Source organism: Gallus gallus, chromosome 1 (assembly GCF_016699485.2).
Source record: "Gallus gallus isolate bGalGal1 chromosome 1, bGalGal1.mat.broiler.GRCg7b, whole genome shotgun sequence".
NCBI classification, from domain to species: Eukaryota; Metazoa; Chordata; class Aves; order Galliformes; family Phasianidae; genus Gallus; species Gallus gallus.
This window is the reverse complement of record NC_052532.1, coordinates 144,095,617-144,121,525: the sequence shown is the minus strand read 5'-3', so window position 1 is coordinate 144,121,525 and position 25,909 is coordinate 144,095,617. Positions and strand designations below refer to the sequence as shown.

Genomic DNA, 25,909 nt, shown 5'->3' with positions numbered 1-25,909 from the left:
CTGTTTAAAATCCTTCTAAGCATAGCAATGGAGCAAGAGACAAAGAGAAGGAGAAAGGGGCTGGTGTTTAGAAAACTGGGATAGTACTAACAACAGATTTGCATTAGAATGGTAAATCACCATCCTTAGGAAACAGCTTTAAATGAAACGTCTGAGGTATGCAACCAAAGTTATGCTAAGGGCATTCTGTGGTAGGAGTGTATCTTTAACACCAAAGACCCAAACCTAATTTTGGTATGTTCTTGCTGTATGTATTAGCTCCCAGACTCTGGAAAATAAATGCAGCTTGTCCACATTGGGCACCACAGTAATGATTGGCTTTCTACGTGCCAGATGTATGCAGCAACTAACGCAGATGGTTATAAACACAGAAAATGTATAAACTTTTTAAAAACGTCAGTGATAATGAGGAGGTGACTATGATTCTTGATTGGTTGTTAACATGTTTTGAATGATCAACTTTTGGCTAATGTTTGAAGTTTGATTTTTATTGAAGATGTGGGGAGAAAATAGTTCTTGCAGCACAACAAATGCAAAAGCAGTTATTGATTTCATAATAAAGATAAAGGTCATAGATAAAGGTCATAACATAAAACCTTCTCTTTGGGATTTTTCTAGTTTTACCTTATTCTTGTACAGGAGTTGATACTGATACTAGCAGTGTTGGCTGGGACAGGTGGGAACATGCAGTTCTGGTCACACGTGTTAGGCAGGATAACTGAAAAGCAAAAGCTCTAGGAGAGATTTGCTGATGTGTCTTTACCTGATATATATAAGCACTGGTTGGACTGGCTGAGACAAACCAAATACCAACTTTAGATATACAGCTTTTTGGAAAAATAGTCTCAGAGCTTCTTCATTTTGTGCAAACAACTAGAAAACTTAAAAACTGACACACCTCAGAGCCAGACAGTGGATGCTTATTGTTTTGTATAATTATATAAGGTTTTTGTGTATGTATGTGTGTGTATATGGTAGCCTTTTTTGTCTTTCACTCTGTGATTAATTCCTTTAGTAACTGTTAAAAGAAAGATCAAGTTTGTTTCTCAAGTCAGTTCCTCAGACTTTGAGAATTCTTATTTCTGCATGTTTGTGTTAGTGAAGACAGTTTCAATTTCAAGGCCGATAGAAAATAATAAACACTGAGCAAAGGAAGTTGCATTAATCTTTAGCCAGAATATGCTAATGTGGGCTAAATTTAAAAATAAATAGATTTGCTGACTTTTCTATTTCTAAATTTACAATTTTTGGCCGGTGACAGCTTCATTGTGCTCTCAGCTGGAAGAGTAATGAGGGTGCTTCTGTCATTCTAGCTTGATTGCGTTGGTGAAATTAACTCTAAGTATGGATATGTGAAGATGCTGTTTAATGTGTCCAATCAAATGATGGGTCCCCTGCAGAAGATGTCCTGTTTTGAAACTGTGTTCTTGCACTTGTTGCTGTAAAGCCCGTTCTGATTGTTATTGTAGGTCTCCATTCTGTGTTTTCCAGAAGATTGTGTTATTCTTATGCTACTGATAAAAACTGTCATTCCCTAATAAGAAGGACTGGGGAATGTGAGTCAACTAATGTGCAGTAGTGCTGAGGTGATAGGAGCATGCAGATGGAGACAGGAACTATGTGCTGAATGACTTGAAGCCAATGTGTCTCACTGGGCAGAGTTGCTTAGGGAGATAGAGCCTTCTGAACCCCTTTCACCACCTGTTTCACCATTATAGTATCGCTTTACTTAGAAGGAACCCTTGAAGGTCGTCTAGTCCAACTCCTCTGCAGTGAACAGGAATACCTGGTTTTAAACTGAAAAAACTGTGAGGGTGGTGAGACACTGGAACAGGTTGCCCAGTGAGGCTGTGGATGCCCCCTCACTGGAAGGGCTCAAGGCTAGGCTGGATGGGGCTGTGAGCAACCTGGTCTAGTGGGAGGTGTCCCTGCTTATAGCAGGGGGTTGGAACTAGATGATCTTAAAGGTCCCTTCCAACCCAAACCATTCTATGCTTCTATGAAATCTTTCAGCCTTACCTTCATTTTTTTTTTTTAACTTGAATTATTGCACTATCTTCTTCTCTAGCTATTGAAACACCCATTCTTTCATCTGTGCAAAATCTTTCTCCTAAGAATACTTTGAGCTTATTCTCCATAGCAATTCATCTTTGCACTTCTTGTTCTCTTTTACACCAGCTTTAACTTCCTATCACTGCCTTATGGACTGGCTACTTCCCTTGCTCTTTTACTTCCTCTCACATCACATTGGACTGCTTTACTTATCCAGTGCCACCAGTCTTGTCCACCTATGTGCCAGCTTCTCATACCAAATCTGTGTTGCAAAAGGGAGGGCAGAATTCTGGCACCATGCGCTGTCTTTTAATCTGCTAAATGGACTACTGAATTTCTACACAACTTTCACAGTCTGTAGCAAGATCAGGATGGGAGTTACCCTGATTTTTGTCCATGAAGTGCCAGGTATGACTTTGACTCATTAGTCACAAACTAATAATGACATAAGTGACACTAAAGGATGCAGGACTGACAAGTAGTTTCATCCACATTTATTTCTGGAGTTATTATCCCTTTTGCATGGAAGCTGTGTAGCCTTGGTAAGGTAAGGTACTGAGAATGAATGTAGTATATTTTGAATATGTTCTAATGTACAAATGGATTCCTTACCAGCATGAGGCACAATATGTCAGCCAGTGACATTTCAGTAACAAAAACAAGATGCTGCAGCATCGTTCCATTTTTTTTTCTTTCAGTTGTCAAATTGTTTTCAACAGAGTTACTGGTGTTAGCAGTAGGGCTGATCTGTATGAAAACATGCAGTTTAAACTCTGAATCTCAGAGCATCTGCTATGCTGAGCCTCATCTTAATTTAGGGAAAAAAAATGCAGATTTAATCTGTAAGGACTGAGCAGTGTCTTCAGTAGAAGATACTTTCTGATTTCATATTTGTGCTGGTCTGTGGTTTCTAATAATTTTTAACTGATTTTTTGACAACTAGGGCACCAGCTGACAGATCGTGAAAGAAGAGAACTACTGGCAACAGCAGCTTCTTTGTATGTGGCTGAACAACTGAGATCGCAGCGATTTCTGGGGACTCCAAGGTAAGGTTGTTTCCAGGGACTCAGGTGTGCTGATGCGTTTTGTTAATGGCGTCATCTCATGCACGAGAGAAATGCTGGTGAGAAACTGTATGGTTTCTTAATATGGTCTGTTCTTTTCTAAATTCAAATGAGCTGTGGCTTACATTTCCCTACTCACACAAGTCTTACGTGATTATTTTTATTCTACGTATTAGCATGCTAATAGGCACAAAAATGTGTTACAAGCCAGCACAGTAATTAATGTACATCAGGAGTTTCATTAATGCAAAATGTTGCTACATTAGTAACTAACCACAAATTGAGCATCACAAATTTCCCATGTGTCCATTTGAAGTGATCTAAGCACTTTGGGATAATGTGAGTGTTCAGCTACGGACCTTTAAAATATTGTGGATTCATGAGTAATTTGCTACCTTGATGAAGAGCCATGATAGTTTTGGGTCTAATTCTGACTTATAAATATAGGAATACTCAGCACCCTTGCTTTATGTATGGATTTTGGTGCTGTTGTTGCCCTCCTTCCTCATTCTTTTGGATAACAGCTGGTAACATACATAGTACTTTTAATTGGTGAGACATTGCAGTAGTATCTGTCAAAATAGTAATGACTATTTTATTTCTTTTTATCCTCTGTGATGCTTTTGGCTTTTGTTGTCCTCTGGCGTATCGTTGTAAGCTGAAGCCTTTGTTAGCGCCTCGAGATCTTTTATGTAATCCGTGAATCTGGGTAGTTGGTGTTTCCAACTGTTGCGTACATAAAAAACTAAAATTCATCACGGGTCTGTTTCAAGAGTTAAATTCTTTAACGTGTCTGCATGTGCGTATATGTCTGTGTTTGAGAGACAGAAGTCAGAATGCGGCATAGACATTATTCGCATTCCATGCCAGTGGTTTGGCACTGTATTCTATTACTGATTTTACAGTGGTCAGGAATAAATCAGATGTGGTTTTGAGAAGTCTTTATTTTTATTTGTACCCACATAGACAAATAGTACCATATGCGTTTGAAAAAAAAAAAAAAAAAAGAGAAAAAAAAAGAGACACTTAGAGCAAGCATAACAGCTTTGTAATATGTAGCATATGTAGGGCTAGGTGATTGTTTGCCTTACTCACCTATAGGGGAAAGTTAAGTGTTTGGGTTTTTCTATTTCCTTCCACAACTTACATTCTCCATAGCAAATAGCGTAAGGAAAACAGGCACTCTGAGGACACTGTTCTCAGCTTAAAGATGAATGAGGGAAAATGAGGAGTTTTAACTGTAGTTTTTACTGGCTAGCATAGGAAGTTAAGTAGTCTGGTACTGCTGTTGAGAAGTAGCGGATTCCTTCATACTTAGAAGAAGGATGGGAATGTTGGACACTTTAAATAGTGATTCTCAAACTGCTATTGCATTCCCTGATTTGATTTCTTTTTCCCTCTGAGTGTAAAATGTTCTTATTGCTAACAAGAGAAAAGCAGTCCAGTTTTGGAAGAATCTTTCAATGTGTTATTTCTAATGCAGAACTTTTCTTTCAGTACTGGGTGTTTGTGTATCTTAATAGAAAAGACATATACAACTACTTAAGCCAAAATATCAAATGGGCAAACAAAATACGGCATTGAGCAATCAGACACAGCTGTGTCAGGAAAACAAATACTTTCCTGCTTTGAAGAAAAAGTAGCTTATTTTTTGAGTCCTTCTAACATAAATCCCTCATATAGTTTCATCCAACATGGGCAGAGTAGAGTCTGACCACATGACATTTTTGCTTGGTAAGACTGGATTAAGATTTGTTTTGCTTTCAAATCTTATATGGTGGAGTTAACAAATCTTTTTGGAGTATCGCTTTCACTTGCCATGACAGGTACTTAGCTCAGCTTTCTCAGCATGATCTTTTCTGTCTGTTGTGGCATATGCAGATCTGGAATGAGTCCTTCAGAAACTGAGCCTTAGAATTTTCTTGGAGTGGTGGCTGTTTGTGTTCCTTAGTGAATAGGTCATTATTTCAATCCACGTATGTTATGAGGTCTACCTATTGCAATGACAGTAAAGCTGCCTATCTGAGGTCAAATAAGGACACCGTAATGTGAAAAGACTTACTTGTGAGTAACTTCTGAAGAAAAACAAACATGGTAATGATCCCCTTTCCCCACAAATCATGCAGCTCCATCGAAGAAGAGAAAGCAGTGTGAAGTGAAAGGATTATGCAGGAGCCTGGCCAGTACTCTCCACTCCTCAGAGCAGCTGGTGGACTCCCTCTAGAGGGGACTGAGGACTGTGGAGCGTTCAAGGTACTGCAGCCCAATCAAGGATCAATCCCTCGTGGCACGTCCTCAACTTACCCAAGCTGCATCTGACTTGTGTCTGGAGGTGTGCCATGTCATGGGTATGTTTTAGGGAACAGGACTGTGGCCACAGAAAACTCATCTTTATTGGTGTGTCTGCAATCTGAAAAATGTTAGTAGCTAAAAAATGTGGAGCAGGAACCTGTCTTATTGATGACGAATCATAAAGGTCAGCTGTAATCTTGGATGCAGTTCACTGCGGCAGAATTAGATATTTGGAATCTGTCTGAATTTTTAATCCATATTGGAGGATATAAGAGCATTAGAAAGACTGCATGTCCCCAAATGGATCTGTAACGTTCTCCTTACAGTTTGGAAAATCATGACAACGCACTGATGATCATCTTCAAAGTTGCACCACTCTGGCAGTACTTATGCTGGCAACATTTTCTTTCACCTGCACTGAAAACATTCATGAGGAATTTTTGTGTGAAGAGTTAATCTGAAAAGTAGTATTTTGAAATTTTCTAAGCTTGGTGCAGCTGCCAGATGGACAGTTTACTGCGGAACTTGAGCTATATGATTATCTTTTAGTTTTGTGTGTGTGGTTTTTTTTTTCTTTCTTTTTTTTCTTTTTCTTTTTTGGGAGCCACATGTATGGCATGCATTTTTCTCACTCCTGTGAGGGTATTTTTGAGTGCCTTTCCCCACCTTGATTTATTCAGCCAAAGCTTGGGATTGTTATTCTAGTCAGGCAGACAGAAAGAACCACTCTTGGAAGTCTTCAGGAAGTTCCACCTTTCACTAGCAGGGCCGCTGAGGCTGTGGTCAGATGAAATGGAGCTGAGCCAGTTTAAGGAATCATTGTCCCAGCCTACTCCTCTACTTGGTCTCTGCCTCTTCCCTCCTCCTACCCCAGGCATGCACGCACTATTTTCTGTGTAGTTGCTTTCTCTCCTGATTCTGCCAAATCATAGAATCATAGCATCATAGAATCACCAAGGTTGGAAAAGACCTACAAGATCATCCAGTCCAACTGTCCACCTATCACCAATGGTTCTCACTAAACCATGTCCCTCAACACAGTGTCCAAACGTTCCTTGAACACCTCCAGGGTTGGTGACTCCACCACCTCCCTGGGGAGCCCATTGCAGTGCCTGACCACTCTTTCAGAGAAGTAGTATTTCCTAACGTCCAGCCTGAGATGACCCATATTAGCCTAGAAACCATTTAATCACAGTTTACTTCCGATCATTCTGACAGCCAGGTTAAGGGCTGATGATGCGGAATTATTCTGGAAGACCTGAAAGGGAGATTGTATAGCAAGGGAGGAGAGCGGAGTGGAGGGTGTTTCATACCAGGGATCCAGAGATGGGCCTTAGCTGTTTCACGATCAGACTAGCAGCTGCCTCATGATGGGGGTTCTCCTGTACAGTCAGTGGTATTTGCAGGAATATGGACGGACAATGTGTATTTCACAATCCCTTGAGTGACTTAAATGATCAGCTGTAAGGTTCTTGATAGAACACACTCTGAGGATTGGTGATCATTAAGATCCAAGGCCCAACTTTCTTCTGCTGGTTTCAATCAGATGTGACCTCTGTAATAAGATTCTTTGTAGGAGTACATTGTGTGGCTTTGAGGTTAATGCAGGCCTCAGGGCAAACAGCAGCTCGCTGTTCTTCTACCAGAGATAAAGGCATGACAATATGGGTGGAGCACCCACAGGTGGGTTTCCGCTGTCTGTATTACATTGTGCCCCTGGCCTTACCAGTGGTCCTGTAGGATTTATTTGCCAACCTCTATCTTAGAACTGATGCTGGAGACCCATGTGTGCTTGTAGTTACAGAGATATCAAACATTTGCTTTTGTTATCCAATGTGAACGTTTTCTTTGTCTTTTTTATTTTTTATGTAACTGATTGCTATTTAGCCAGTTTTCTTGGGAGTTGGGTTGTTGAGCATTTGGCTTTGTTTTGCTTTTGGAAGATAATGAGCTAATGAAAATGCTTGGTATTTTATGAGCCAGATACTACTAATGTGAATATTTCATTGTGCTATCTAGATAATAGGGGCACAAGTTTCCTACAGGAAACAGCTATGAATGATTAATGAGTGTTTCATTGTTCTGCTTTCAGTTATTTTACCTAGGACTTTCCCTACTTGTTCTATAGTCCGGTTTATTGTGAAGCTGGTGCCACCCGCAGCTGCTGAACAGATTTACAGTATCTAGTAAAATCTCAAGGTCTTCTAGACAGAACTTGATCTTATTTCAAGTGGAAACATATTTTGGCTGAAGTGAATCCAGCTTATTTTACGTCTGTTTGATGTAGTTAGCCTTTGAGACAAAAAATGATGTTGTACAGTTGAATCTTCACATTTTGGCTTCAGGCTTGTTTTCATTAGTGGGTTGGGAGAGGAATAGGAGAATGACTCTCCAGGTGTGGCTACATCATGCTATCTCATGGGTCTACTAACGTGGTGTTTATACTTCTAAACCCAATTGCCTACAGCACTTCCTATGTGTTGCTTGTGTTGGCAGCCAAGTGTATTTTCCTAATTTTTCTATGGGTTTCACTCTTTCATCATTTATGACTTGGAAAAAAACAGTGAGTCTGCATGCCTATATTACCTGATACTACATGCAAAAAGATGGTAACACATTGAAAAATGTTTTATATTGCTAGGAAAAAAACTAAAGGTTTTTCTTGATCTACTGTTTAGTATAGGAAGCTGGGACTGGAAAAGCTTGAGTTAAACTCCTAACTGTTCTTGTGGGACAGCTGGAATGGGCCTTGGTTTACCAAGACAGAATGGCCCTACTGCTTTACTACATCAGTGAGGTCATATAAATATTTATTTATGAACATTTATAAAGTATTTTGAGACTTAAAATGGATGATATTTTCAAAGCATAGAATAATACTTTGGCGAGAAATATATTTATGAGTGAGGAGTTGCATCAAAATGCAATCAAAATTTTGTTTTAATGTGAAAACAATGTCATTTTGTTGAAAGACATCAGCTGGTTCGCTCCTCTGGGGTTCTTGAAATAGCTGAGTTGAATTTTTGTGTTCTGAGATCCTGAAAATTTGGTGCACTGGATGTAACGTGACTGGTGACCTGCAAGAACAGACTGCTAGAAGGTTGTGTCTGGGTTGATTTGGTACAGGCATGTTGTCGTTAATTCTCAGCTGCTCATAGTAACGACGGCTCAGATACCTACTTTGCTTTGCCATTGTACGACCAGAGCAGCTAGTGAGCTGTTCAGAGAGCAGTAGTCTGGTACCTCTTATGCTTGCTTTCACATAGACTACATCTACTATCCTGCTGGTACCTGGGATGGAGCCAGCTCTTTGCCATCCCGGGGTTTCCCCATATGGAAGAATGGTCAGCTGCCCAATAGGAGATCTATCTGGCTCTCTTGCACTGCTGGAGCAGCAGAAAATCAGGTTGTATTTCATTAATTTTAAAAAGAAGGAAGGTGATGTCAGGAAAATTTACTGGAGTCATCCAAACTGGTCATTTGGAAAGAGAGACTTTTGACTTGCAGTACAGTCACAGGCATTCCTGAATCCTGAACTTCCCTCCCTCCTCAAACCACAGTAATAACATGAACAGTTATTGCAAGTACAGCTAAATATTTATACTTTGCATTACCGTACAAATACCCTCCAGTGTGATATAAAGCTAAAATGCTTTGTTTTCATTTAGTAAGGATGACTAAGCCCAGCTCACTTGTGGCTTTTCCTTATTCCCTCGCTTTGGAGTTACGCAGTCATCCTTAGCTCATGAAAATAGCACTATTTTATCCTCATTCTTCTGGTCCCCTGGTCAAGAAGTCAAGCATTCTTTTCATGGTTTACTACTGTGCCTTTGAAAGCTTTCAGTATACTTATGTAACTGCTACAGCTTCAGACCATTATTTCACCATTATATTTTCATTCTTTGTAGACTAGCAAGGTACTAAGAATCCGTTTTGTGTGTGTGATCCTTGTTTGTAATGAGATCTTCAGGTTGTGACATCCTTCTTGTCTCTTTAATGTTACTTAATGTTGTTCTTTTGACCTCTCAATAATAATGTAATATATATATTATGTTTGTAATCTCGCTTAATCACTGCTAAACCAGCTGCCCTATATAGAATTCTGTCTGTCTTTAAAATCTGGTATTATTTGCCCTTCTACATTGTTCATTTGAATATTACAGAAAGAGGATTACATTTGCTATAGACAAACAAGTAGATGGAAGTAAGTGAAACAGGTGTTTTTAGCTGGTGGAAATGAACTTTTGTGTAAAATATAAAAGTTGGAATGGAATTCAGCATAAGTGGAGCATTTATGACCATTTCTGCAGAAAGTAGGTATCATCTTTTCTTTGGACTCCATAAATGGTGTCAGAGTTGATAGTGCAAGTAACATAATGTATTTATATAGTACTTTGAAAGCAGAGCCATTGTCCTGTGTGATTCATGACCACGTATATTCCAGAAACAGAACAGTCTGTTATGGAAGCTTTTCATAGCATATTATCCCTATTGTTGCAATTGTAGGGAAAAAGGTGTTCTGGTCACTCAGGAATTCATGCTTGCTTGATTTTAAGATTGGATAATCATTGTGAAACCATTATGAAGGTAATTGTTGTGAAGCTTGGACCTCACTGAACATCTTTTGGGAAGACCCCAGAGCAGCAGGTGCACAGCTTGCTGAGGTGGCTGCTGGTGGGAAGGCCGCTCACCAAAATAAATGGACTTGGCTAAGTCCCCGTGTTTATTGTCTTTTATTTTCATCATGTCTGCTAGGAAAGCAGCAGCTGTTGGAGAAGTGTCATGGCTTCTATGGCTACCATTCATGTTATGTTGAAACTTGAATGTACATGGACTATGCATGTGAATGTTTTCAGTTGCACTGCTGTATTCCTAGTCCTTTTTAATTGTGAATCAGGCCCTTTTCTCATCCATGCTTTGCTGATGACTTCTTTCCAAGATCCCCTCTTTGCCATAAGACCTCTCTCTCTCTCCTTTACTTTGATCCCTTTTATAAGCCCAACAATTCTTTCCTTTCATGCAGGCTTACACCTCCTAAACTCGTTCCTCAATATTTGTCTGTGTGTAAAAAGCGTACACACGAAGCTGTAGAACTAAGTTGCATGCTAATCACCCCACGTTCGCCAGTCATTTTACATCTATTTTCAGCATTGCTTTTTTTCCTCTCCATCTGTATGTTTTGTTTGGAATTTCCAAGGGCAGAAGTGAAATCACGTTGGAGGTTTTTATCTAAGGGCTGAGGTTTTCTTCACTTTGGGGGATTCTAAGCTTAGGAAATGCGTTAAGCTCAGTAAATGCACGTGTAGCTACATTCATATTGGAAGCTCTATTTATGTTCCTTTCCTAGGATTATTAACATAAAAAGGATAAGTCCAAACATGAGGACCTTACCTTGTTAAGTTCCTTGGAGTGTTGGCTGTGTCCTGCTGTTTGTTAGCGTAGTGCATAGCTTATTCTCAGTACTGTTGCAGTAGAAATGTTATCAACAAAATAATATAGGAAGAAAAAGTATCTTATTCAATATTGTCTGCATACTTTTACATGTATGTGCCTTGATTTGTCTATTCTTTAGCATGCTTGCTTCATTCATGATTCACAAAGGCTGTAGTTAAATATGAGATATTGACTGAAGGGATAGATAATTCATTTATACCTTTGTTATTGAGTATTACAATTTTCAACCATTTCTTTTTCCTTTGATTCAGCTGCAAAAGTGGGATGGGACGCAGAATGGCCTCATTATTGTAGGAGTATTTCTCTGTTCCCTGCAATGATTCCAAAAGCTCTTGCACACTTCATCAGTATTATTGTAATTCTTTGGCTGCAGGATATTTGGCAGCTGTTGCACCCCACTGGCAAATCCTATTCAGACTTCACTTCCATTCACCATTGCCATTGGAGAATTGATTTCTCTCTCCTCTGCTCTAACCTTTCCCAATTCATTTTGGATTGTTCAATGTGAAACATTTTAATTTCATATCATACAGCCATTCAGCTCACAATCCTTTTTTAACCTGTCACCAGGGTAACAGCATAGCATGCTTTCTTTAGGCAATCAAGTTTTTATTTCACATGCTTAATGTTGCATTAAATGTTTGCATTTTGTTTAACCCTCTTAAATACTTTGAACTGTGGATATATTTTGCAGGGTAATGAAGTCTCTGATTTCAGTGTCAGGTCTTTGCAGAAATTGCCTTATTTAAAATAAAAAAATAAAAAGCAGAAGGTGAATACAGTAATGAGGAGATTATTAGTAAGATCTCACGTAGATGAATGAGACAAGCATCTGTAGAATGGCAACAATATTTTTCTTCTGTAAAAGCCTTTCAGAAGCTTATATTATGATCTTCACTCCCGTGCTTTAGGATTACTCTTACCTGTAAGTGCTTGTAATCAAATTAATGCAAATATAGGATTAACCATGCAATAACATGACTTTAAGAAGTGAAATATCTGGCCTATATCTGTCAGCCCGCTTAAAGCCGCTTACCAGATACATGTGTAGGACTGCAAACTGAATAGCAAGTGCTCTATTGCATAAATATTAGAATTTTTTGGGGTGATGCAATTGAAATACAAAAGTCATGTTTCTGGCACGAGCAACAGGCTATTTCTATTTTTTTTGGAAATGAGAATAATAGTAATAATGCAGTTGGAGTACTTTACTGCAGACGATTACAAAAATAAAATGGAATAGGCTTTTTCATACCTGAAAAAACACTGATGTCATCTCTGACCTTACAGAGCAAGTTCAGCTTGTCTTGGTAGAAAAATAGGACCAGCTAGGTTCTCCTCCACCTATTTGGCTGGAAATTAAAACAGATCTGTAATAGATACTCTTAGCATGCCCAGAATTGTATATCTCACTTCTGTAATTATAACTAGAGATATAGTTCTAAGGGGTTTTTATCTGTCATGTTCTATTCTCAATCATGTAGTTAGAAAAGATGGGAAAAACTTCTTTTTAATTTTAACTAGTGAAATCTAAGAACTCACAGTGTTGTAAAGAAGGCCAAACTCTGCTCATTTACAATGAAATAAGCCTGTTGTAATGAAAACACCAACAGTCTTCATTTTAACACTTCATAACACTAATTTTACAAAGCTTCTTGCTTGCAAAATAATTCACACATACTCGTACTCTTTTTTATAAAGCAAAATATTTGCCGTACTGTATTAGCTAGGCTGAGTTTACATTTGATCTACCTCTTTTTTGAGGAGACAGCGGCTTATTAGAGATCAGACCCATAAAGTTGACTTTGTTGGAGTCTTTATTTCAACAGTGTACAGCAATGTAGTTCCTTCTATAAATTTCTAAGTTCTCTGTCCACTTTCCTTTTTTTTCCCAAGTTGAACTATAAGCTACCAAATATCATTACCTGCCAAAAGTGGTTTGGCAGTGTTTTGCTGCTGAATTTTGCCAAAAGGAGCCAAACATATGGTAACAGTTAATTTATTGGTGCTTCTAACCTCAAGGGAGCTCTTACAGAGAGCATATTACCTTTTTATCTAACATATTTTAAATGAAAGAGCTGCTGGCTTGAAATTTGATATGCCAGTATAGAAGCTGACCTTCGATGCAGTTATACTTGATTCTGTCTTAAGGATAAAATTAAAAGTGTAAATGTATAAGATTGAGCTGAGGCTTCTTCCTTTCCGACTGAGAGAGTCAAGTCGCCTTTGCATACTTTCAGTGCATGTGTGTGTAAGTGATAATGATGAAGAAATATTTTCAGAAGGAAAATGAGTCCCACCTTTCTCTCAGAAATCTTGAGAGCTCTTTCTTCACATTCTTGATAAGAGATTTCCTGATACATAACATTTTCAAGAGATAATGGCCTTTGTTTTTTTCCACTTGCTTCTTTATATGCATTTTTCGAAGTAGGACCACAGGTCTGTTTGCTGCTCTGTGGCAATGTAAGTTTGTCTGCTCATAATGGGAGAAGTATTTGAGAGGTATATTGCTAATTGTGCTGTTATTTGCTGGTTTTGCCTGAGATAACTCAAAATCTTCCACTGATCTTCTGCCTGCGTTTGAGGTAAGTCTTTTTGCTCTCTTCATAACCTGATGTTGTAGTGACTCACTTAAAAGTAAAACTACTTGAGCAAGTCAGAATATTTCAGATGACATACTTAGATGGTGTCTTAAAAGAAATGCATCCTGATATCCTTCGACTCTTATTAAGTGTTCAGATGCCTAGATGTTTTTCTCTAGATCTGTGTTGAGGCTGCCCAAATGAAGTTTCCTTTTGTGATTATGGGTGATTCTTTAATATATATCACAGACCAGTCTTCAGTGGTTTACTTTTGTGTAATTAGATGTCGTGCTTGGAGTTTGTTTTGGCTGTGGCTTCCCTTTAACATGCATCTTCAAAGCCTGTAGTGTGAGAAAGACGGGGCAGGAAAGAGCAGCGCAGAACGTGGTTCTTTTGAAACCAGGGATGTTTACCTATTGACTTAGAAAGGAGATGACAAGCCTTTATCCTGTCTGCCTCTGGTGCTTAGAAAAGTTAGTCTTGAAACGCTTGTATTGCAATAGTACAATCTAATTGTCCCTTGAATCCCAAATTAAAAGAAAAATAAAAAAATAAAAATCTGGGATATTTGTTAAATTTTATCTTTCCTGGGCTTCAACCTTTTGTTTTAACCCAGTGTTGTGGTACGTGTTTCTGAGGCTCCTCACTCTGCCATGGCTGGTGGTGTGATGCACCTTGACCGAACAGTAGTGATTTTTCCCAGACCCTGTTGCACATTCTTCTACTGGACATGGAAATTCAAAGCCAGGTCTGCATCTGGCTGCACCCAGCCCTTACTATTCTTCAGAGAGGGAGATGCCATAAACCAGCAGCTTTTCTGTGTTTGTTGCCTTGAAGTAGTGGTAGCACTTCTTTTCTAAATCTTTCATTTCCCCCATACCCAGTGCCACAAATCCTTGGACAAAACACAGTAACCTGAAGATCACTGAATACTTAACTAGATGGATATTTGGCCCTCTCAGTACAACTTGTTTCATATTTCGTGGTCATGATTCCTCCAGAGTAAACTGAGGGGGATTGAAGTACAAAATCCACTTTGTGTCAGTTGTTATGTGCAGTTGTGTTACTGCCATTCTTTGGGTCCTTCCCGCCTGCACAGGCTGACTTCTCCGCTTTGACTGTAATCAGTGGAATGTTTAGCAGGCAAAAGTTTCATTTAATAATACTGAGCTGCTGTTACAAATACTTCAGTAAACACTTCAGTATTTTCTTCCTGTATCTTATTTTTTTTTCCTAAACAATCAATAATCCTAATTTAACTAATCATTTCTCCTGAAATTCATTCATATCTGTTGCATATAGTTTTAGCTGAGTAGGAAATCTATACACATTTTTCTTGTTGGCTTTCTTCTTGTTACTTGTGAGGCCATAATGTGAACAGTGGCAGGCATCCTATAAAACGGATAATAATATATAAAGTACAATAGAGATTTATCTTTTGAATGCATGTAATTTAAAATAATTAGAGCCTGGGTTTTTGTGACACAGATTCTTTGGCACAGAGAAGGACCTGGGGGTCCTGATGGACGACACACTTAACATGAGCCAGCAGTGTGCTCTTGCAGCTCGGAAAGCAAATGGTATCCTGGGCTTCATCATGAGAGGGGTGGCCAGCAGGGACAGGGAGGTGATTGTCCCTCTCTACTCTGCTCTTGTGAGGCCCCATCTGGAGTACTGTGTCCAGGTATGGAGCCCCCAGTACAAGAAAGACAGAGAGCTGTTGGAGAGGGTCCAGAGAAGGGCCACAAAGATGATCAGGGGGCTGGAACACCTCCCCTATGAAGACAGGCTGAGGGAGCTGGGCCTATTCAGCCTGGAGAAGAGAAGGCTGCGGGGTGACCTCATTGCAGCCTTTTAGTACCTGAAGGGAGCCTATAAACAGGAAGGGAGTAAACTCTTTGAAAGGGTAGATAACAGCAGGACAAGGGGGAACGGTTTTAAGTTGAAAGAGGGAAGATTTAGGTTGGATGTTAGGGGGAAGTTCTTTACCAGGAGAGTGGAGAGGTGCTGGAATGGGCTGCCCGGAGAGGTTGTGGATGCCTCGTCCCTGGAGGTGTTCAAGGTCAGGTTGGATGGGGCCCTGGGCAACCTGATCTAGTAAATGGGGAGGTTGGTGGCCCTGCCCGGCAGAGGGGTTGGAGATTCACGATCCTTGAAGTCCCTTCCAACCCAGGCCATTCTGTGATTCTGTGTGTGATTCTGTGATTCATGGTGTCTATTAGTGTAATAAAAATAGATGAGTGTCACCTAAAGGTAGTTCAGCCTACCTGAGAACTAACTTATTGAAGAAAGGTTTGTTCCTCTTTTCATTGGTAATAAAGGTAAGATATAGTTAATATCAGGTGTCTGAAGCCCAGTGGTGTGAACTGAAGAGGTAAACTGAAGGTGCAGTAGATGATATATTGATAGTAATGTGAGTCATTGGAGCTCTGTAATCTGCTATAATTGTCTAGATGTTAAGAATTAATACGTATTGAAGATATGCACATTTTATGTTATCTTTGTAATATAATTTAATTTTTAACGAACTCTTATGGTTTTTTCATATTCTATTTTCCTTTCTAACCTAACAGAATTAGTGGCATTAATTTCATTCGATAGGAATCAAGTGCAGAAGAGATAGAGAACAAAGCTTTAGAATCTATGAAGCACATCATGTTTTTTTATGTGCCAAGGAGAGGATGTGGCTGTCGCATTGCTTGCCAGGAAATAGCATGAGTACCTCTAGCCAAATGCTGATCAGATTTATGTGTGAATTGATAGATGCATTGTTCATGTTTGCCTGTCATCCAGCACCAGTTCCTGTGTATGCACTAAAAGTGCATCTTTTTGAAAAGGTAACCAAAGTCAGGAAAAATAGATTGTTGCAGAATGATCACAGTTCTTAGTCAGCTTCTGGTTAGAATCATAGAATCATAGAATGGCCTGGGTTGAAAAGGACCACAGTGATCATCAGGTTTCAACCCCCCCTGCTATGGACAGGGTTGCCAACCACTAGACCAGGCAAAGTCATAGAGGTATTACTCAGTGGTTCTTACATTATGACATACAGGATGGGCAGTAAAGTAAAATCTGAGCATCCTTTTCTGGAATCTTTTACCATCTTGAATGCGTATCCCCACATATTTCCTGAATTAAGCCTCATAAAGAAGGAATCATGACAGAGCAAATACGATCAGTACAGTGGTATTATGGAAGTGATCTGTGACACGAAATGGTTAAGCTATTAAACGAACTCTTTTGTCTGTGTTGCAACCAAGTTTGCAAGAGGTGGTCAGCTCCGTGATGTGTGAGCTTCAACAATCTTACAATTTTTCATTAGTTTGCAGACAAGTATTCTCTGTAGATATGGCCTTATTCTGATGTATTCTCTTTCCTTTAACTGTAGTAGTCATCTCTCACTCGTGACCTTAATGTAGTAAATTGAGCAGGTTTCACTGTGTTTGGTCTTACACTGTTTATTCTTTAAAGAAATGCTGCATTTCCACCAGATGTTACTGGCTGTAATGGTGCATCTCTGGAGGTGAAAGATGAGTTGATGTGCTTTTTGGGATTAACTCTGTGAATTACTTGTAATTGAAGAAGATATTTTAACATAATAGAGACAGCACTGAAACGTCAAGCCAAGATTTTTTTCAAAACAGAAGTTTTAAATTTGATTCTAAAATAAATATTTTGTACTCCCAACTGGCAGAATGGGTTTTCAAAAGTGCTGCACTGTGTGATATTCTCATTGCTTTCAACTGAGAGGAGCTGGCAGGAGCTAAGCACTTCTTAGCATAACTCTTTCAGTGGCCCTGAATCTAAATATCAAGTTTTGCCTGAACTCTTATGAAGAACAAAGGGCACAGCAGTAATTGGTGGAAACACAGTTGTGAAATTACATACTTTAACGAGAGAGAAATTGCCCAAAACTTTTTCTTAGTGACAAGTAGATTATTAGATTTTTCTTTTTCTCTGCAGCACTTTTCAGCAGAAGTCAATACTGTTGACTGATCTGATTAAAAGCACCTGCTTCCAAGTAGTTCTTGGTAAATAGTTTTGCTGATTTAGGAAAGATAGCTGGAAAAAAAATATCAGAAGAACAGATCTGTAAATTGCATGTAAAACAAATATCTTTTCTCTGTACTTATGAACACATGATCTGAGTAATACCTCTATCACTTTGAGCCAGGATATCCACCTCCTTCTTAGTACGTGCCCCCATTGCTTGTGTTACTTCCCTTTGGAAGGCAGATGTCCCTCTCATGCATTCCTGGAGGTATTTAAGTGATGTGTGGATTTGACACTAAGGGATATGGTATAATTACGGGACTTGGTAGGTCAGCTTGATGGTTGGACTTGATCTAGAAGGTCTTTTCTAACCTAAATAATGACTCTCATTCCTTCCAAGCAAAAGCAGGGTGAGATGATGATTTCCCCCAGAGTTGCTTGGACACTGGCTTCTTTCTTGTGGGAGTTGAGAGGTAAATTCGAATCCTCGTAGTCTGAAGGAGACGGATAACAAAGATCTTTCATTCTCTGGGTGCATTTGCTGCAGCATGAATTTGTTACTGCAAAGTTGGCAATATCACAAATCCGACTTCCTTTTCCTGATAGATTTAAAGCTAAGAGCAATAAAAGATTTTTTAAGGGGCTTAGAATTGTTGCTATTAGCCTGCGTGCCTGGAGCACACCTTTTCCTTAAGGCTGTGGAGTCGACTTTGACAGAGGATCCTCTAGTTCCTGGACACCGGCTTGGCTATCAAGAAGCTAGGTGTAGAGCAGGCAAGCAGGACCCATTAGGTTAGAGACGTTCAAAAAGAAAGAAGGTGAACCAGGGTGACCTCAGGTTGTCTGCAGGGTTAGTTGACAAAAGTGCTTGAGCTACACACTTAAATCCTGGTAGCTACATTCAGCCTTGAGTTACAGAATCTAGACTTAACTATTTCATTACTTTGCCTTGATCTGGGATTTGCTGATGAAGGCACTGGAGGCTTTCCATGAACATTGCATTGCAGACCTTTATATCAGTCCTCCAGAAGGCTTGTGTTAAAGGAAGCATCCAGATGTATACTGCTTTGAATAAAAGTACATTTCACTCCATAATGTTCTTTTAAAGCAATGCTTTCTATATTATAGTTTACCTCCCACATAATTTCATTTTTTCCAGTGGTTTCTGTTCAGACATAGCACATGTCTATAAATTAGCATTTTTGTTATTGATCTAAACTTAATGTGCAAGAAAATGCAATATAAAACCATTCTGACATAACCATTTTGACATAACTATTGGATAATTCAGCCTTTGTCTGATAGCTGGCACACTGGCTAGTAGAGGTTATTATTTTGTATGACACACGCAGAACTATAATTTACTCTAATGATGGTATATTTTCATACTCCTGGTGAAAGGAGTATATGTACACATAATGCATACATAAAGCAGAAAGAAGGGAAACCCATTTTTATGTACAAATGAATCCATCTGAATATATGCAGAAGTGTGTGTGAATATACATATACAGAAAATATTTCAAATTGCTGAATAAAATATTCCCAGATTCTTAGGTTCCTTTCACATAATTTTTAGTTCTTAAAATAATCCTGTGAAAGTGCTGCTTTTATCTTCTCTGTGCAGCGATGAACTTTTATGTTGGAAAGTGTTGAAAGTACTCGGATAGTAAAGCTTAGATTTTTGTTTTGTTTGGCAGTACACTTCTGTTTAGAATTCTTTTAATCTATCCATTCCCTGCTTTTATATTCATCTGATAGTTGAAGGTTCTGTGAAGGATATTTCTTTGTATGAGAACTTATTAAACCAATAATGCTCAAAAGTATATGATTTACTTCCTTTTTTTCTTGTTTTATATCACAAGACATACTCCTGTTTGAGTTGTTGAATTTCTGTTTGTTTTTCTCAAGTTTTTTTTGGGGAGGGAGTAAGGAGAAAATAAGAAACAATTTATATGGTAGATCTAAAGTTTCATTAAAATTGCTTATGCCCTGTCCCAGGCATTTTAAGTGGGCCATCTGTCTAAACATCTCTCCATTTTTTTCTGATCATTTCCTCGACTTATTCATGAGCCATGGGAGGGCTCCTTTGTAGTCTCCATGTAGCTGGTTCAGTCTACCCCCACTGAATACATCTATGTGCTTGCATAACATATCTTTTCACAGTGCTGGAAATTCTCTGAACTTGGTTCAGATGAATGGCCCACTTTCTGAAGGTCTTTTTTTCTCCTCCTGCAAAGATTTGTATGCAGAAACTGACCTTGGTGGCTACAGAATCCAGCACATTATTCTTGATCATTTTACAGGCCACCTGCTGTGAAAGTTATGATGAAGGATTTCTTAATGATTCTTTGACCATTAACATTGTTTTAAGTCAATATTTCACTTTTATTTAACTGCTGAATAGGTAATTGCACGATTGAAAAGCAGCTTTATAGAGTGCCACATAATGTGGTCTTCAAATGCTTATAATCTTTCATAACTGGAGAGTTTGTTGTGATAGTTTGGAATTTCTCTGCCTTTACCTGAAGTTTTTATGCAGCAAAAATATCAGAAGTAAAAAATGTCTTAAGTTTTCCCCGGCGTTAGAACTCACATTTTGAATTGGAAGTTAAAAAATGATAATAAAAAAAAATCCATACTCAATTTCCTGACCCTTTAGGAGCTGGTGACATTTATCATAGCTCATTACATCATCAACAGTAATCAGGAGAGAGGAGTTTATTTGCCACAAACTGCAGAAAATTGTCGTTTTATCGAGTTCCCTCTATGCGATTGGTTGATGACAATCAAAATGGACAAACTGGGGCAGAGTTATTACTTGCCTTGCCTTTGTGAATGTCTGTTTTCTTTCGTTATTTATTTTTGCCTAGGACAGATAATAGTTTAACTAGTGTCTGTTTTTCATGAGCGCAGTGAGTGTGTGTGTCAAGCTAAAATTTTTAGTCGTTCTCTGCTTCCCTTGCCAAAAATTTGCAAAGCAGGAGTTGTAATGGCTGCATTATTATGAAGTATCTCCCATTTTCTGCCATGGCAGTTGGGGGTGAAAGGAACATAATGCGGTATGCTGTGTATGAAATACTTTAGGAGACCATGACGTCATCTGCAGTTGAGTAAAGAGTGACAAGGATTGAAAAGAAATAATTAGGCAGGTAAAAGGAGCTGTTTTGCTTCTCACACCGTTTACATATTTATATAACTTACGTGGTTAGAGTAACACCTTTCTGACTTAGAGCCAGACCATCCACCTTCCTCATAGCGCACGCCTCTGTTGCTGGTGTTACTTCCCCTTGGAAGGCGGGTCAGAGAAGACTGTGTGGAAAGAGTTCATTATGCCCTTCTCCCTCTCATCCTGTCTGTGCTGCCACAATGTGCTCCCTTTGCTCTCTCCCTCTCCTTGTGTGTAATACTGGCAAGGGAAAACAGCCTCTCTGTGGCCCTGCTTCCTGTTCACCCAGCACTCGGCTTGCTGCTGAACTTGTGTTTCTTCCTGCAGCCAGTCACCTCCACACACCATTTCTTTGATGTTTCATGTGCTAGGACTGAGAGAAGAAAGGGAATGTTGAACTTTGTGATACTGAATCTGAGATGGCAGTAAAAACGCCTAAAAAGTTTTCTTCTTTTGTAATGATAAAAATGGCATTATTTTTGTCTTCCAGTATATATATATTTTTAATGTAAATAGAATATCTCAGATTTCAGCCTAGTACGTAGAATTTTTAAAGTTTCAAATCTTTGAAAACCGCCAGAAATTTGTGGCATTTATATCAACTAGTGGAAAATATATTCAGAAGTCCTATCTGGGGGGCTTTCTCCTGCACTTGGGCATCTCACACGCTATAAAAATACACAAACAAAACACCCCCTCTGTTTCTTAACCTGATAGAAACTTCAGCATTTCTAAAGTAGTTCACAGGCTTGGTCAGCTTTCTACCTGCTGGTATTCAAGAAACTTGGATTGACTTTGACCTTTGCTTTTGAACTTTGTAGCAGGTACCCTATGATAGGTCGCACATGGCATCCAAATGGGTCTTGAATATTTCCATATATAAACAACAACAGAAAAAAAAAAAGGAAAAAAACAGCAAACCAAACCCAACAAGCCTTTCAATCCTATCAAAATGCTGAAAAAAAAAATTTTTTTTAAGGAATTTGTTTTAATGAAGAAAAAATAGAATTCTTATGAGATCGTGTATGTATCCATTTTAGTCAATATAGTTGTAGATTAGTTACGTAGCTACAGGCATTTGTTTAGCAAAGCTAAAAAATGTCCCTGTGCAAGAGAATCCAGCAATTCCAGAAGGGACATAAAACTTGCAGTGTACTTTGCTATTAGATACATCTCTGGACCTTGCCCTCCTGACCACCAGTGTTGCAGAGAGGAATTATATGCCTGTGGGGCAGTTTGAAACCCCGTCAAAGCAGTGATCATAGTCATGCCTTTCAAGAGGCATGCATCCTGTTTGGAGATACACTTGACAAAGCTCAGCAAGACAGGACCGAACAAAAATAATCCCTGCTGGAGAACAAGACTGTCTTTCCTTTGATGGCCAGCGGCCAGATTCATGAGGTCACTTCCAGTCAAATGCAATATGAAGCAAAGCCATGCCAGCAGGGTTATAATGAATCTCATGCCACCAATGAAGCAGATCCTACTAAGCTGTGTTTGAGATGAGGTCTTACTTCTTACACAAGAAATATGAAGTTTCTATAGAGCACTGTGGGTTATTACAATAGAATATTATTGAGAATTTAGCTAGGTTCTTCTGTAGTCCACTACATTCCTCCTTACTGTTGCTCTTATGCCAGGAAGTGCAACGAAAACATCTCTCTGCCTGCTACCTGTCCAGGAAATTCCTCAGTTCCTCTTCTTCAGGAACTCCAGTGTCTGTAATGTTTCCTATCAGCCAGTGTAAATGTTTTGGTGACATAAAGAAGTTTGAAGATGAGGTGCTGAGAAACGTCTTGCACCCAATAAGCCATAGACGTTTCCTCAGGTCTGTTGTTTTGACAGTTTTATCTCTGTATATTGAATGAAAGGTATAATGCTTGGCATCATTAGCATGGGAACGGGCTATTTTCAATATTATGAACTTTGTGAGGAGTGTCGGTTAGAAGTGATCAAGGATGTTTGGTGAAAGGTGGTGTAAGGCTCTGCTTGGCTTGGATCCAGAGTAACTAATGGTAAATGCACCTATTAGTCTAGCTAATACATCACATGTTTTGGTTTTATCCATTTGAGGCACATTGCAAAGCACAGTTTTTAGAAAATTCTTGACTGATTGGATTCCTGTGTTTCTATTTGCCTATATTTTAGATGTTGGAAAAAACCAACCTTCTTAAAGGAATTGCGTAAATCCTTAGCAAGTCAGTATGTTATCCTTGGCTTAGGCAGAAAGCTTCTCCTGTGCCTCTGGAGGACTCAGGTGCTTCTCCCTGTTGATTCCAGACATGCTGAGCACTTCCTTTGGGGGAGATGTGGTTCACTGGGCCCCTGAATCTTTAGCAGACTGCATGTGACACAATCCAGAAAAATGTGTTTCCAAGTTTTAAGACTCTGAAGACTGCACTGAAACATTCTATGATAGATGAGTGTTACACCTCAGAAGAAGATACAAATGGGATGAGCTTACTGTCTGTGCATTTCTTATGGAGAATCTGAATGTGTGTAGAAGTCATTGTGGAAGAAAAGCTCTGCCAAAATAACGTGCCTTTGTTCTAATCGTGTTAAACTCCACCTTCATACCTTGTTTAGACTACAGAGGAGATTGCTGATGCTAATGTATGACTACCAGAAAAGATTGCGGCCTACTTTGGACACAAATTGCTGCAACAAAATTGAAGAGATCTAGGAAGCTACACAGGGAGGAAATAAATCGAAGTTACAAACATACATTTTAAATAAAATAGTTGAAAACTACTTATTTCACTCTGAATTAGCAAGAATGACTCTTCAGGTCTGTTTCCCTTGTTGTCAGATATGCTTCGTTGACCTGAAGTTGGAAAGATTCATGGTTCTCGTGTTACCTGATAACTGGTGCAGCCACTGACTGCTGTGGGAATTGATATAATCCCGTGTATGGGTTGTGATACACAGTCATTTTTCAGTTTATTTGAAGGACTCTGTGGGTGAAATTCTATAAAATGTACATTAATTATAAAATGGTGTGTATTACTGGTTTGGCCGAATCTTTTCTGTCTAATTGGACTTTAATTAAGGTTTACTAAGAATGAGATGAAAGGACCAGTGATTATATTTTGCACTTAGAAAGAACGCTGCAGCTATCACTGTTGCTATTCTTCTGCCAACCCACTTTCTCATCTGCTTTTCATCCTGTTTGAATTAATTCTGTAGCAAGTGCTGGCTGCATTTAAGAGCTTCCCATAACTATCAGCATACCCGGCGTGTCAAGGCAAGTCTAGAAAGAAAGTAGAGTGCATTTTCTCTTCACACCCCATTTGACAAAAAAATATGTCCAATACTTTTTTTTTGAAATATGCTTTCCTGGTTGTGTCTATAGACTAATGATGTTTTATATCCTTCATGACCATCCTATGAGGAAAGTGCTCCTGGTTTAAGTGGGGAAAAAAGTGAAATTTGTTAAAAATTCTTTTTCTGTTTGTTTTTTAGAATTCCTATTGCTAAATCAAAGAGAAGTAGCTGGGAACTCTCTGTGCATCTTGGGGATGGGATTTACCCTGTTGCAGTTTCAAAGGATGGCTCATCATTTTCTGTAAGTCCTGCTCATTTTCCAAGATTTTCAGTCCATTTGAGACAATTTTTATTGTCATTGACTCTTCCTATAATTTTCTGTTTGTTCAGTTACCAAACATAGATCTTTGTCTTGCCTTTAGCAGGAATAACTGTGGATGACAAAAAAAGGACTCTATGTTAATTAAATAGTGTGACTGTGTAAAGATTTTTCTCTGCTCATGTCTGTTGAACAGTTTTTATGCACTTAAATTAGTTTTTTAATTAACAACCCTCTTCAATGTCTTGTTTAGAAATAAGGTCTTTATGCTTCCATTGTAAATGTTGAAGAGTGAGAAAATAACTACAATGTTGAGAAACGTTGCGTTAGCTTAATTTAGTGATTAAAAAGACAAAGAACTGAGCAAGTTGCATACATAATCACACTGGAATGAAATTATTTGTCACCTAAGTAGTAAAACTGCATGCAGACATAGTAAAATCACTTCAGATGCATGTGTTTTAACTATTATTTTTACAAACATTATAAGACAATTACTTAAACAATACTGTCAGTATGAAAGGCAGACAAGACTATGCCAATAGAACAATGGTGATGCTGTGTTCAGTAGAATAAAGCCAGGATGCAAACTGGTTGAATCGTATTAAGACAGTAGATTTATAGAGAGAACTACGTTTTAAGTCTATTAATAGTAACTCCATAGTAAAATGAGATTTTTATAAATAGTTCACGCCCATAGCATCTGTTAACTCCTAGGCAAAAGTTTTCAGAGGGATCTGAAAAAGTCAGTTTCTCATGGAATCACTGAAATACAGGACAAGACTGTGAGGGACCTGAGAAGTCTCCCAGCCTGCCTCTGACAGCTGTTTGCTCTTCTTGCCAGTCTCCTCCGAAGAATGTTCTGCAACATCTGCTTCATGATATTTTTAGTTGTGATGTTTACAGCTAGGTCATATTCAGAATCATGAGATTTACTTGAAAAGGGATGTTTAAATGAATATTTCATCAAGTGAAGACAGTATTGTCTTGGTGATTCACTCCTGCTTTGCTCTACTAAGATTTCTATTTAAGAAATATGACAGTTGAAGTCGGTCATGTTTTTAGGTGGTTATATTCACTTATGTGAACTGAGGAAATAAAAATATTGCCTTTGAAAAATCTTTATGTTGGCCTAAGTAGGACAAAAATATGCCTAACCAGTTTCTCTTAGAACAGTACATCTGTCTCTGTCGCACTGTTTCACACATACTCCAGATGAATATAAGATAAAAGTGTGAGTAGAGACCAGAGATACTTTCTGTTCCATATGGATCATAGGTATGCAGAAAAAAAGGACGTGGACAAAATCTGTAATCACCTTTCAAAGTTCTCTCTTGCAAATTCACTGCTTGAAGTGTGGAAGATGGAGGTCACTTCAGTTGTAGCGTTGATTTCTCTTAGGAAAAATATTGGGAGATCTTCAGTGTGACTTTTCACTCAGTCCATTGCATGTAGCACTGTACCATGGCTATGACATTCACCCCCGCTGTGGAATTGTGCTTTGTGAGCTAAGGCCCGTGTCTGAACACAGGTTTTTTTCTGAATTAGTGAAATTTATATTTACTAGGTGTGCTTCAATGCAACCCATTCCTCAGGCAGCAAAAAAAACCTTACCACAACAGAGCAGGACTGGCAGTGGTCTGTCTGCTCTTCCCCGGAGCTGTCATTGCCCCCAGCCTTCCCAACTTTTAGCTGCAACGTTGCTATCTGTCAGTGGTCA

General features: G+C 38.8%; 1 protein-coding gene across 9 annotated transcripts in view; it reads left to right on the top strand.

Moving 5' to 3' along the window:
• The window catches only part of PCCA (propionyl-CoA carboxylase alpha subunit), a 270,716-nt gene that overhangs the window by 146,414 nt on the left and 98,393 nt on the right, over window positions 1-25,909 (top strand). For all 9 annotated transcript variants that reach the window (XM_040706028.2, XM_416970.8, XM_046913872.1 and 6 more), the window contains 2 exons: window positions 2,996-3,098; window positions 24,069-24,171. In XM_040706028.2, coding sequence (XP_040561962.1) covers window positions 2,996-3,098; window positions 24,069-24,171 — 206 coding nt within the window. The remainder of the gene's footprint in view (window positions 1-2,995; window positions 3,099-24,068; window positions 24,172-25,909) is intronic.